The sequence below is a fragment of the Salmo trutta genome, chromosome 14 (genome assembly GCF_901001165.1).
Source record: "Salmo trutta chromosome 14, fSalTru1.1, whole genome shotgun sequence".
Taxonomy (NCBI): Eukaryota; Metazoa; Chordata; class Actinopteri; order Salmoniformes; family Salmonidae; genus Salmo; species Salmo trutta.
In genome coordinates this window covers 62,021,965-62,036,358 of record NC_042970.1, presented here as the reverse complement: position 1 = coordinate 62,036,358, position 14,394 = coordinate 62,021,965, and the positions used below count along the sequence as shown (strand labels likewise).

Sequence of the window (14,394 nt, the reverse complement as noted above, 5' to 3'; positions counted from 1 at the left end):
GTGACGAGGTAATTGAGGTAATATGTACGTGTAGGTAAAATTATTAAAGTGACTTCAGAGGGTGAATGCGCAAGACAAAAGATTTAAGTGCCTTTGACCAGGATATGGTAGTAGGTGCCAGGCGCAATGGTTTGTGCCAATAAATAAATCAAATGTATTTATAAAGCCCTTTTAACATCAGCAGATGTCACAAAGTGCTATACAGTCCCCCAGCCTAAAGCCCCAAAAAGCAAGCAATGCAGATGTCAAAAACTGCAAGGCAACTGGGTTTTTCACGCTCAACAGTTTCCTGTGTGTTTCAAGAATGGTCCACCACTCAAAGACATCCAGACAACTTGACACAACTGTGGGAAGCTTGGAGTCAAAATGGGTCAGCATCCCTGTGGAATGCTTTTGACAACTTGAAGAGTCCATGCCCTGACGAATTGAGGCTGTTCTGATGGCAAAGGTTGGGGGGGACAACTCAATATCAGGAAGGTGCTTTGTACTGTACACTCAGTTTATGCAGCCCATGTATCTGATGCTGTCTGGTTAAAAGACTCTTTTTGGCACAGACAACATGAGATAGATTTTTTTTGAACCTTTATTTAACTAGGCAAGTCAGTTAAGAACAAATTCTTATTTATGATGGCCTACCAAAAGGCAAAAGGCCTCGGGGACGGGGGCTTGGATTAATATATATATATATATATATATATACAGTTGTAGTCGGAAGTTTACATACACCTTAGCCAAATGTATTTAAACTCAGTTTTTCACAATTCCTGACATTTAATCCTAGTAAAAATTCCCTGTCTTAGGTCAGTTAGGATCACCACTTTGTTTTAAGAATGTGAAATGTCAGAATAATAGTGGAGAGAATGATTTATTTCAGCTTTTATTTCTTTCATCACATTCCCAGTGGGACAGAAGTTTACATACACTCAATTAGTATTTGGTAGCATTGCCTTGAAATTATTTAAATTATTTAAAAAGGGGAGGCTTGCAAGCCAAAGAACACCATCCCAACCGTGAAGCACGGGGGTGGCAGCATCATGTTGTGGGAGTGCTTTGCTGCAGGAGGGACTGGTGCACTTCACAAAATAGATGGCATCATGAGGTTGGAAAATTATGTGGATATATTGAAGCAACATCTCAACACATCAGTCAGGAAGTTAAAGCTTGGTCGCAAATGGGTCTTCCAAATGGACATTGACCCCAAGCATACTTCCAAAGTTGTGGCAAAATGGCTTAAGGACAACAAAGTCAAGGTATTGGAGTGGCCATCACAAAGCCCTGACCTCAATCCTATAGAAAATTTGTGGGCAGAACTGAAAAAGCGTGTGCGAGCAAGGAGGTCTGCAAACCTGACTCAGTTACACCAGCTCTGTCAGGAGGAAAGGGCCAAATTCACCCAACATATTGTGGGAAGCTTGTGGAAGGCTACCCGAAAGTTTGACCCAAGTTAAACAATTTAAAGGCAATGCTACCAAATTATAATTGAGTGTATGTAAACTTCTGAATCACTGGGAATGTGATGAAATAAATAAAAGCTGAAATCAATCATTCTCTCTTCTATTATTCTGACATTTCACATTCTTAAAGTAAAGTGGTGATCCTAACTGACAACAGGGAATTTTTTACTAGGATTACATTTTAGTCATTTAGCAGATGACTTACAGTAGTAGAATGCACATACATTTTTTCTCCGTACTGGTCCCCTGTGGGAATTGAACCCACAACCATGGCGTTGCAAACACCATGCTCTACCAACTGAGCCACACAGGGATTAAATGTCAGGAATGGTGAAAAACTGAGTTTAAATGTATTTGGCTAAGGTGTATGTAAACTTCCGACTTCAACTGTAGATGGGGCGGAGTGAAAAGCCAGCAGCAGGTCGTGCGACAAAGACCCCTTCCAAAACGAACCATTTGGATAGCAGAGTCCCTACTGAGTATTTCCTATCCCACTTTAGCTGAGACAGGTAGAACAATTCTCTCTACAGGTGAATATTCTCAACATACCAGTGTCAACATTGTATTTTTTTAAAAATATTATTGGTATTAAAAAAGGTTTTTAATTTGTTTTCATAAATGACTCATTGCATTTTAAATATCTTGGCAATGAGCTATCCACATTGCAATGTTTTGAAATGCGCGCTTTTATTTAGAAGATTTCCTCATTACCATACAAACAGGACGTCATCGTTTGTGCTGCTGACAGAATACTAGTAGAAGAAGAAGCTTCTTCAACAACAACAACACGGCTACTAATTCAGCCAGCTCTGTACTGTTAGCTTGTTAGCCAACATAAAACCTACCCATTGCATCACTTTAGACCATTTTTTTGTGTAGCTACATGAATATTAGTGTTTTAAACACAATTCTGATAACGTATGTACTAGTTGATTTAAACGGAATTTACCATTTAAGATTGATACTGAGCCTAGCACTAGGGCAGTCGCTCATGCTAACGTTAGCTAGCTAACATCCCCGACAATGAGCTCACAAAGCTTCTCCCCCGCTGCTAAAAAAGAGGTCTGCTGGACAGAGAAAGAACCTCTGGGGCTGAACATTGTCGTAAAAGAAGAAGAGGGGGATACAGTAAAAGGAGAGGAAGACGCTTTCAGAACGATGAAGGAGAAAGGGGAGACTATCACATTGAAAGAAGAAGAGGGGGTTGTTATGGTGAACGAAGAGAAAGGACCTTTTGTGGTGAAAGAGGAAGTAGACGAATTCAGAATGAAAGAGGAGACTATCACATTAAAAGAAGAAGAAGAATATTGCATAGTGAAAGAGGAAGAGATAGCTATCTCAATAAAGGAGGAGGAAGACGTTTTGGAACTGAAAGAGGAGGAAGGAGAGGAGACTGAAGACACCAGTGAGTTTTGTCACATATAGAACAAGGTTTTGTCTAGAAGGGATTTTACAGATTTAGTCAAAATTGACTTTTCGTAGCAGGTTTAGGAGAACTGATGCAGCAGGTTAAGGGTTAGCTAAAATGCCCCCCAAAAAACCTAAATCTGACAAAAGCTGTATCCCACCTAGCCATGATTATAGAATAAGGAGCCAGATGTTTCACAGGATGTATAAATCTGAAGCATCCGGTTGGAATTTCCATTCCCCATCAAATATGTTGAGGAGAGGAAGGAAGCCCAGTGTCCAGCAGTGGGAGAGTATGGAGTGAGATGGAACTGGGCCAACATTCAGCTAATTTTCAAAATCTACGGAACCTTTAATCACAAAACAAGAATATGTTACGAACAGGGTGGTACGTTTTGTAGACTTTACCCTTTGCTAAAGTAAAAGAAAAATGGTGGTGTTAAGAAGAGCAAGGGCGATTTGAGTTATTGCACACATGCACACACACACACACTTCACAGAGTAGGGGTGCCATAATGGCAATATGTATGTTTGTTCTGCCCACTATGCTTCATTTGATCCCATTGGAAACAACAGACTGTGGTGTATCTTGGGTTAGTTATACAAATCTTTGATATTGTCTTAAAAACAGGGGCACAAACTGTGCAGTTGTTGAACCGATGTGTGGTTTTAAGAGGCATTCTACTGACCTCCGTTTTTTTATATATTTTTTTCATTTTTGTTTAGTTTGTATTCAGAGTTCGCTCTCCAACTGAAGGTCCTTGGATGAAGAGAGTGATATGCCTGGAAACAGGTAGAGAGCCAGCTACACCCTTTGTTTTAACCAATAGTTGAACTCTTCCCTTTACAGAACCAAGGCAAAATGCTGTTTTCTGGCCCTCCCAGGGCTGTATAGTGAAAGAGGACATCAGAAAGATACAGGGAGAATATAGTGTGGCACCCGTGAGTGCCAGCCAGACTGTTGATAATGATGACAATGCTCTTCACTGCAATGAAGAATGGGACATGGAGGACAAGGATTGGTTTCCCAGCAACCGGCTGGAGGTAAGTATTTCCCAGTCATTGAGTGTTTTGGTTCTCAACAGTCCTTCCTTGATTCCTCTCATTCTTGATTCTTCAACCTCCTTCTTTGAATACATTGGAGGAGAATATTTGAGGTTCCTCCAAATGTCCTATATATGTAAATGCACTTAGCAAATAAAGGTGATTCTGATTGGACTTTCTCTTCCAATGCAATTTGGGAAGGAGGTCCAGAGAATGAGGGGAATCAAAGAAAGACTGCTGAGACTTTTGAGAATTCAAAATTCCTTGACATGTAGGAGAGTTTCATACCCTAAATTGATTCTGTCATTATTTACGCATGTGTTTTCCAGGACACATCTTTCCCGCCCCCCTCCCATTTCCTGGAGTCCTCAGGTCGTGCCTCACTGTGGGGTCTGAAGAGGGTGTCTGTGCGGCTAGTCGATTGCAGGAAAACACCGGGGCTGAGTGAAACTGTGAGAGAAGGAGATGAAAAGGGAGATTCAGATTCAATGTCATCAGGTAAGAATAATGGTGTGTGTGTGGATTAGACTCCAATCTTCTGTAACAGTTCATTAATTGATCAATATTTATTTATTGACCCATATTTGCAAAACATAACTATTTAGTGTTGATTAGCAGCTCATCTGTCAGGGCTATACAGTGCAACCGTTTTGGTCTCGTATAGGGCTGTGGTGGTCCCGAAATTTCGTACGCCGGTGATTGTCAAGCAAGTATCTGTCGGTCTCACAGTAATTGACCGTTAATTAATCTTAAACACATTTAGCATCGTCTGGCTTCCACACACAGCCTACAAGCCACTGATGCAGAACTTTGGAACATCTACGTTTTAAAAAGTCGAATAAATCCATGTAATAAATCCATTATTTACTTTAGACTGGTTTAAAGAAACATGATATGAAGAAAATGTATTCTATTTCAGAAGAACAGAATAGCATACTCTGAGTTGTCCTTATGGCATAGCCAGATCAGGACCTAACATATGGCTGTGGACTACACTAGTTCATTTAGCAGACACGATTTGCTTAGAATTCCATGGCATTATTTTATAGTATGAAGAATACAATTGAACAAAGCTGAATAAAATAGAAAGGATATTTTCTCCAAACAATTTGAGGGAGTGCGCTCTTATATGCTTAATTTAATGTTATTAATGTAATTTTAGTCGTTCTACAAACGTTGGGCTATATGTTTAGATGTTTAATACATTGTCAGTCTGCATGATGTGACTCTAATGATGATTTGAAAAAAGTTGCCTGAAAGGCATGGGCTCTGCTTTGTTTCTACACACTTCATCAGTCCCTCATTCACAATTTGACAAGCACTTGATAATGCCTTGAATTTCCCGGCGGCATCCCCTTTGTGTGGCCATAATACACCCCCAAAAAAATCCCCTTTGCCGCCCTTTTCCCTGAGTGCTGCCTGCTCCGAAGCATCTATCATCTCACTCACACGGCTCTCCATCACGTGATCGGGTCTTTCTCACAGGCTACAAGTGAAGACACTTGTAATAGGTTAAGAACGCGTGCATAGGATAAGGACGCTTGCAGTTGCGTCCCCAATGTGTCTATCGGGGACGCAACTGCACGCGTCCTTGTCCTATTCCGAGGTGCATATTGAAGATATTGGAAGAACTGTCCATATTTACTTTTCGTCAGCCAACAAGATGAGTAGGCCTAACGAACAGCAACAGCACTAACCTATGTCAATCTACTATCCCCCATAGTACAAAAGTTGACCTATTCTGTGCAAGAAATAAATATTCCAAACATAGACAGTTGTGGGATGTGATAGATCTCAAATTAATACAACCATTAGCTTTTAAAAAAACTACATAGTGAGGCTGACGCAACAGATCAGAACGTTTAGCTAAAAATGTTGCTAAACTATTAGGCTATTTCTTCACATTATAAGCACAGCAATATGCACACGGCAGTAGGCTATAAGCGCAAATGTTCCATTAGTGGGAAAACACCATCATCAAAAGTAACCGCAAATGTGATTATGCATGGAATGCTTTTATTATAAAGGTGCATTGTTATGGTGAAAATGATCTTCCCCAAACTTGAACCTCACTGCACTGTATGCCAGTTAGGCTCTACACCTGTTGTAAATCCGATTTAATGTGCTTCATTTTAAGAAGTTATTTGGCCACTTTAGTATCAAAACATATAGAACAATGGGATAGGCTACATGAGGTGTGCGACTATGATGAAAACATAAAAAATCTTTGTTTCTTACCTTAAGCTGGGCATCATTCACAAGGGATGATATATAATTCACAAGTGATAGGCTAATGTTGTCACACGTCAGACTATTCTTGTTTTAATCTTGTCTTTACATATACTAAATAATATATGTGTGAAATTCGCTTTGATTTAGAATAGACCATTATCATGCACCTGTCTGGAAACGGAGGGGGAAAAAATACATGTCATCTCTGCACTTAAATAGCAAATGTGGCTCATTTTCATGACAGCCAGGTAGGCTATACACCGGTTGTGGAGTTAAGCAATGTGCTTAATATTTGCTTAATATTAGGAAAGTTGAGAAATAAATATAGTAGGAATAGCCTATAGAAAGCTGATGGGATCCTCTTTTTAATAGATGCCATCACTCTGTTTTCGCGCGCAATTGCATAGCCAATAGAAATGTTGTGCAACATGAGTTCATGGGCTCTCATGAAGTGTTTGATTAGATTTTTGAAACATTTGCATTGATGTGAGAGTGATTAGAGGGACAATAGAGTGCTGAGTAACAGGCAGTTAGCAAGTTTGGTAGACTACTAATGACCATCCTCAGCATCAGAACTTAAGCCTAATTACCGTGACTAAATGGTCCCGTGGAATTTGACAGCCTTCATGACTCGTGACTGCTGGTGTGGTGGTAGTACGGTCATCGCGACAGCCCTAGTCTCATATGCTCTGAAATATTTTGCTGTGCGACGTGGAATTTTAATTTGGGACACCAGTATGCTTAGAAAAAAAGTACTTTGTTGTACTGCAGCCTCTGAGTGCCATAGCGAGTACACTGAATGCTTGCACCATTACTACAGAGAAAACCACGTCTTTCTAGCCCAAACCGTTCAATATTGAAGACCCATATTTCCTGCGCTTTTTTGTTCTTTGTATCGCAAATTTGCGGGACCGCTTTTTACATTCCTAAACCATGTCGCGGGCCATTCTAAAACTGCTCACAAGCTGCTTTTTGATCAAGTAATTGGTGTATTGTAGACAACAAAGGAAAGGGAACCCACAGTACTTGTCTTCACATGTCTATACAACATGTGGATAGGAAGCTATTACAAATGGGAATTCTAATGTGTGTTTGTTTCATGGGTTAAGGACATCGGTGACCTTGCTCCAAGTGATGTCAGCTCTGTAGGTCAGTGGTTCCTATCCTTTTCTGTTCCGGGGACCACCAAGTCACCTTTAAAAGCTCTTGAGCTCCACCATTACCGTAGTCAATTTTGCGTTAAATATCTTAGCAGTCAAATTTAGAATCTATTTCATCAGTGAATGTATGTAGCATATTACAGGCCTATTATTAATAAATGCGTGTTCCACGGATAATTGTCTTCACAATAGACAAACATAGGCTCATTATGTTAAGAACTACCCAGAGTATGACATCTTGTAACTGTACAACAAACATAGTGATCCTAAATGTTGACACTGTACACCGAGTGTACAAAAAATTAGGTACACCTTCCTAATATTGCGTTACACTCCGTTTTGCCCTCAGAACAGCGTCAATTTGTTGGGGCATGTACTCTACAAGGTGTTGAAAGTGTTCCACAGGGATGCTGGCCTATGTTGACCCCAATGCTTCCCACAGTTGTGCTAAGTTGGCTGTATGTCCTTTGGGTGGTGGACCATTTCTTGATACACACGGGAAACTGTTGAGTTTGAAAAACCCAGCAGTGTTGCAGTTCTTGACACACTCAAACCGGTGCGCCTGGCACCAACTACCATACCCCATTCAAAGACACTTATTGTCTTGCCCAATCACCCTCTGAATGGCACACACACAAGCTAGTCGCTGTTTATTATCTATGCATAGTCACTTTACCCTTACCTACATGTACAATACCAGTCAAAAGTTTGGACACTCCTACTCATTCAAGGTTTTTTCTTTATTTTACTATTTTCTACATTGTAGAGTAACATTGAAGACATCACAACTATGAAATAACACATATGAAATCATGTAGTAACCAAAAAAGTGTTAAACAAATCAAAATATATTTTAGATTCTTCAAGTAGCCACCCTTTGCCTTGATGACAGTTTAGCACATTCTTGGCATTGTCTCAACCAGCTTCATGAGGAATGTTTTTCCAACAGTCTTGAAGGAGTTCCCACATATGCTGAGCACTTGTTGGCTGCTTTTCCTTCACTCTGTGGTCGAACTCATCCCAAACCATCTCAGTGGGGTTGAGGTCGGGTGATTGTGGAGGCCAGGTCATCTGATGCAGCACTCCATCACTCTCCTTCTTGGTCAAATAGCCCTTACACAGCCTGGAGGTGTGTTTTGGGTCATTGTTCTGTTGAAAAACAAATGATAGTCCCACTAAGCGCAAACCAGATGGGATGGTGTATTGCTCCAGAATGCTGTGATAGCCATGCTGATTGTGTGCCATGAATTCTAAATAAATCCCCGCCAGTGTCACCAGCAAAGCACCCCCATACCATCACACCTCCTCCTACATGCTTCACGGTGGGAACCACACATGCAGAGATCATCCGTTCACCTACTCTGCGTCTCATAAAGACACGGCGGTTGGAACCAAAAATCTCAAGTTTGGGGTCATAAGACCAAAGGACAGATTTCCACCGGTCTAATGTCCATTGCTTGTGTTTTTTGGCCCAAGCAAGTTGATTTTGAGATGTGTCTGTTACTTGAACTCTGTGAAGCATTTATTTGGGCTGCAATTTCTGAGGCTGGTAACTCTAATGAACTTATCCCCTGCAGCAGAGGTAACTCTGGGTCTTCCTTTCCTGTGGCGGTTTTCATGAGAGCCAGTTTTATCATAGCGCTTGATGGTTTTTGCGACTGCACTTGAAGAAACTTTCAAAGTTCTTGACATTTTCATATTGTCTGACCTTCATGTCTTATAGTAATGATGGACTGTCATTTCTCTGCTTATCTGTGCTGTTCTGGACATAATATGGACTTGGTCTTTTACCAAATAGGGCTATCGTCTGTATACTACCCCTACCTTGTTACAATACAACTGATTGGCTCAAACGCATTAAGAAGGAAAGAAATTCCACAAATGAACGTTTAACAAGGCACACCTCTTAATTGAAATGCATTCCAGATGACTACCTAATTTTGTATGTGTATTTATTATGGATCCCCATTAGGCAGCAGCTGCTCTTCCTGGGGTCCAGCAAAATTAAGGCAGTTTATACATTTTTAAAAGCATTACAATACATTCACAGATTTCACAACACACTGTGTGCCCCCAGGCCCGTACTCCACCACTACCACATATCTACAGTACTAAATCCATGTGTATTTATAGTGTGTGTGTGTGTGTGTGTGTGTGTGTGTGTGTGTGTGTGTGTGTGTGTGTGTGTGTGTGTGTGTGTGTGTGTGCGTGTCTGTGCCAATGTTTGTGTTGCTTCACAGTCCCCGCTGTTCCATAAGGTGTTTTTTAATCTGTTTTTTTTAATCTAATTTTGCTGCTTGCATCAGTTACTTGATGTAGATAGAGTTCCATGTAGTCATGGCTCTATGTAGTACTGTGCTCCTCCCATAGTCTGTTCTGGACTTGGGGACTGTGAAGAGACCTCTTGTGGCATGTCTTGTGGGGTATGTATGGGTGTCCAACCTGTGTGCCAGTAGTTTAGACAGACAGCTTGGTGCATTCAACATGTCAATACCTCTCATAAATAAAAGTAGTGATGAAGACAATCTCTACTCCACTTTCAGCCATGAGAGAGTGACATGCATATTATTAATATTAGCTCTCTGTGTACATCCAAGGGCCAGCCGTGCTGCCCTGTTCTGGGCCAATTGCAATTGTGGCACCTGACCACACGACTGAACAGTAGTCAAGGTGCGACAAAACTAGGGCCTGTAGGACCTGCCTTGTTGATAGTGTTGTTAAGAAGGCAGAGCATCGCTTTATTATAGACAGACTTCTCTTCATCTTAGCTACTACTGCATCAATATGTTTTGACCATGGCAGTTTACAATCTAGCGTTACTTCAAGCAGTTTAGTCATATCAACTTGCTCATTTTCCACATTATTTATTACAAGATTTTGTTGAGGTTTAGGGTTTAGTGAGTGTTTTATTCCAAATACAATACTTTTAGTTTTGGAAATATTTAGGGATAACTTATTCCTTGCCACCCACTCTGAAACTAACTGCAGCTCTTTGTTGAGTGTTGCAGTCATTTCAGTCGCTGTGGTAGCTGACGTGTATAGTGTTGAGTCATCCGCATAAATAGACACTCTGGCTTTACTCAAAGTCAGTGGCATGTCGTGGGTAAAAATTGAAAAGAGCAAGGGGCCTAAACAGCTACCCTTGGTAATTCCTGATTCTAATTGGATTATATTTGAGAGGCTTCCATTAAAGAACACCCTCTGTGTTCTGTTAGACAAGTAACTCTTTATCCACATTATAGCAGGGGGTGTAAAGCCATAACGCATACGTTTTTCCAGCAGCAGACTATGATCGATAATGACAAAAGCTGCACTGAAGTCTGACAATCATTTTTATCATCAATTTCTCTCAGCCAATCATCATTTGTGTAAGTGCCGTGCTTGTTGAGTGTCCTTCCCTATAAGCATGCTGAAATTCTGTTGTCAATTTGTTTAATGTGAAATAGCATTATATCTGGTCCTGCAGCAAAGCACCCCCACAACATGATGCTGCCACCCCGTGCTTCATGGTTGGGATGGTGTTCTTCGGCTTGCAAGCCTCCCCCTTTTTCCTCCAAACATAACAATGGTCATTATGGCCAAACAGTTATATTTTTGTTTCATCAGACCAGAGGACATTTCTCCAAAAAGTATGATCTTTGTCCCCATATGCAGTTGCAAACCGTAATCTGGCTTTTTTATGGCGGTTTCGGAGCCGTGGCTTCTTCCTTGCTGAGCGACCTTTCAGGTTATGTCGATATAGGACTCGGTTTACTGTGGATATAGATACCTTTGTACCTGTTTCCTCCAGCATCTTCACAAGGTCGTTTGCTGTTGTTCTGGGATTGATTTGCACTTTTTGCACCAAAGTACATTAATCTCTTGGAGACAGAACGCGTCTCCTTCCTGTACGGTATGACGGCTGCGTGGTCCCATGGTGTTTATACTTGTGTACTATTGTTTCTACAGATGAATGTGTTACCTTCAGGCGTTTGGAAATTGCTCCCAAGGATGAACCAGACTTGTGGAAGTCTACAATTTCTTTTCTGAGGTCTTGGCAAATTTCTTTTGATTTTCCCATGACGTCAAGCAAAGAGGCACTGAGTTTGTAGGTAGGCCTTGAAATACATCCACAGTTACACCTCCAATTGACTCAAATTATATCAATTAGCCTATCAGAAGCTTCTAAAGCCATGACATCATTTTCTGGAATTTTCCAAGCTGTTTAAAGGCACAGTCAACTTAGTGTATGTAAACTTCTGACCCACTGGAATTGTGATACCGTGAATTATTAGTGAAATAATCTGTCTGTAAACAATTGTTGGAAAAATGACTCGTGTTATGCACAAAGTAGATGTCCTAACCGACTTGGCAAAACTATAGTTTGTTAAGAAGAAATTTCTGGAGTGGCTGAAAAACGAGTTTTAATGACTTCAACCTAAGTGTACAGTCGTGGCCAAAAGTTTTGAGAATGACACAAATATTAATTTTCACAAAGTTTGCTGCTTCAATGTCTTTAGATATTTTTATCAGATGTTACTATGGAATACTGAATTATAATTACAAGCATTTCATAAGTGTCAAAGGCTTTTATTGACAATTACATGAAGTTGATGCAAAGAGTCAATATTTGCAGTGTTGACCCTTCTTTTTCAAGACCTCTGCAATCCGCCCTGGCATGCTGTCAATTAACTTCTGGGCCACATCCTGACTGATGGCAGCCCATTCTTGCATAATCAATGCTTGGAGTTTGTCAGAATTTGTGGGTTTTTGTTTGTCCACCCGCCTCTTTAGGATTGACCACAAGTTCTCAATGGGATTAAGGTCTGGGGAGTTTCCTGGCCATGGACCCAAAATATTGATGTTTTGTTCCCCAAGCCACTTAGTTATCACTTTTCCCTTATGGCAAGGTGCTCCAGCATGCTGGAAAAGGCATTGTTCGTCACCAAACTGTACCTGGATGGTTGGGAGAAGTTGCTCTCAGAGGATGTGTTGGTACCATTCTTTATTCATGGCTGTGTTCTTAGGCAAAATTGTGAGTGAGCCCACTCCCTTGGCTGAGAAGCAACCCCACACATGAATGGTCTCAGGATGCTTTACTGTTGGCATGACACAGGACTGATGGTAGCGCTCACCTTGTCTTCTCCGGACAAGTTTTTTTCCGGATGCCCCAAACAATCGGAAAGGGGATTCATCAGAGAAAAGGACTTTACCCCAGTCCTCAGCAGTCCAATACCTGTACATTTTGCAGAATATCAGTCTGTCCCTGATGTTTTTCCTGGAAAGAAGTGGCTTCTTTGCTGCCCTTCTTGACACCAGGCCATCCTCCAAAAGTCTTCACCTCACTATGCATGCAGATGCACTCACACCTGCCTGCTGCCATTCCTGAGCAAGCTCTGTACTGGTGGTGCCTCGATCCCGCAGCTGAATCAACTTTAGGAGACGGTCCTGGCGCTTGCTGGACTTTCTTGGGCGCCCTGAAGCCTTCTTCACAACAATTGAACCGCTCTCCTTGAAGTTCTTGATGATCCGATAAATGGTTGATTTAGGTGCAATCTTACTGGCAGCAATATCCTTGCCTGTGAAGCCCTTTTTGTGCAAAGCAATGATGACGGCACGTGTTTCCTTGCAGGTAACCATGGGTGACAGAGGAAGAACAATGATTCCAAGCACCACCCTCCTTTTGAAGCTTCCAGTCTGTTATTCAAACTCAATCAGCATGACAGAGTGATCTCCAGCCTTGTCCTCGTCAACACTCACACCTGTGTTATTGAGAGAATCACTGACATGATGTCAGCTGGTCCTTTTGTGGCAGGGCTGAAATGCAGTGGAAATATTTTGGGGGGATTCAGTTCATTTGCATGGCAAAGAGGGACTTTGCAATTTAATTGCAATTCATCTGATCACTCTTCATAACATTCTGGAGTATATGCAAATTGCCATCATACAAAATGAGGCAGCAGACTGTGAAAATTAATATTTGTGTCATTCTCAAAACTTTTGGCCACGACTGTATGTAAACTTCCGACTTCAACTGTAAATTGCACTTACTGGACAAAAAATGAAATTCTTAACCCAAGAAAACAATTTATAACATACCTCTATCTCCTGTAATTTGAAAAAACTAATTTGAATTGAATAATGTCCCAAAAATGCTCATCTATCACTCTTCAATCTTAATCTCTATCCAACAATGTCACCAAGCTTCTCAACACACAGAACCCCCAAAATGCTCTGTGGCACAATCCCAATACAACACACTAGGTTCGTTCTCTGATCCTACATCTATGATTGGATGGACAACATGTCAGTTCATACTGCAAAAGCTTTGATTGGTTGGAGGACGTCCTCTGGAAGTGGTCATAATTACCATATATGTCTAGCCTAGCCTCCTAGGTTTTGTATTGAAGTCAATGTAGCCAGAGGGGGATGGAAGCTAGCTGTCCTCCGGCTACGCTATGGTGCTAGCCCAGACAGTGCTGTTGAAGTTACTGTAGACCTTCATTGCAAAACAGTGTATTTTAACCAATTATTTGGTGACATATATTTATTTAGTATAGTTTTATCTAAAAAGGATAACTTTTTTAATGTTTCACTATTTTTATTTTTATGAAATTTCACTGAGGAGGATGGTCCTCCCCTTCCTCCTCTGAGGAGCCTCCACTGGAGTGCGCATCATAAAAACGGTTGGTAGTCTACACACTTTGTTATTATCGGTCAATCAAAGCAGCACTACTGTCAGAAGCTCCATGTGTACCAAGCGATGTGGAAGATTTGTAATCAATGCAACATTTAATTACAATTACAGAATAAAGTTGTCTAAATGAGAAGCAGTAGGCTTCAATGATCAACCAACAGGTAGGCTGTTGTTTAATATGAATAGAGTTGTTGTAGACCAGGACGTGGGGAGCGCTTCTAAATAGCCTCAATTAGCCTAGCTAACTAACTTAGCTGGCTAGTGTAGCTATCTGGCTTCTTGATGCAGTCAAGACAGACACTACCAGATGAGATGATAGACAACATATCGCAGCAACAAATTTGTCTGAGTTGCGCGAGTCAGTTTGGCTATTTACTCTCTCTCCCTCTGTGTCAGACACAACCGGCCCCTGCTCACTCAC

At 41.1% G+C, this 14,394-nt stretch overlaps 1 protein-coding gene across 3 annotated transcripts in view; it reads left to right on the top strand.

Annotated features, from left to right (window-relative positions):
* The first annotated feature begins 2,233 nt into the window (after positions 1-2,233).
* The window catches only part of LOC115208544 (oocyte zinc finger protein XlCOF6-like), a 28,163-nt gene continuing 16,002 nt past the window's right edge, over positions 2,234-14,394 (top strand). For all 3 annotated transcript variants that reach the window (XM_029776675.1, XM_029776674.1, XM_029776673.1), the window contains exons 1-3: positions 2,234-2,859; positions 3,712-3,905; positions 4,235-4,403. In XM_029776675.1, coding sequence (XP_029632535.1) covers positions 2,478-2,859; positions 3,712-3,905; positions 4,235-4,403 — 745 coding nt within the window. In that variant the 5' untranslated portion in view covers positions 2,234-2,477. The remainder of the gene's footprint in view (positions 2,860-3,711; positions 3,906-4,234; positions 4,404-14,394) is intronic.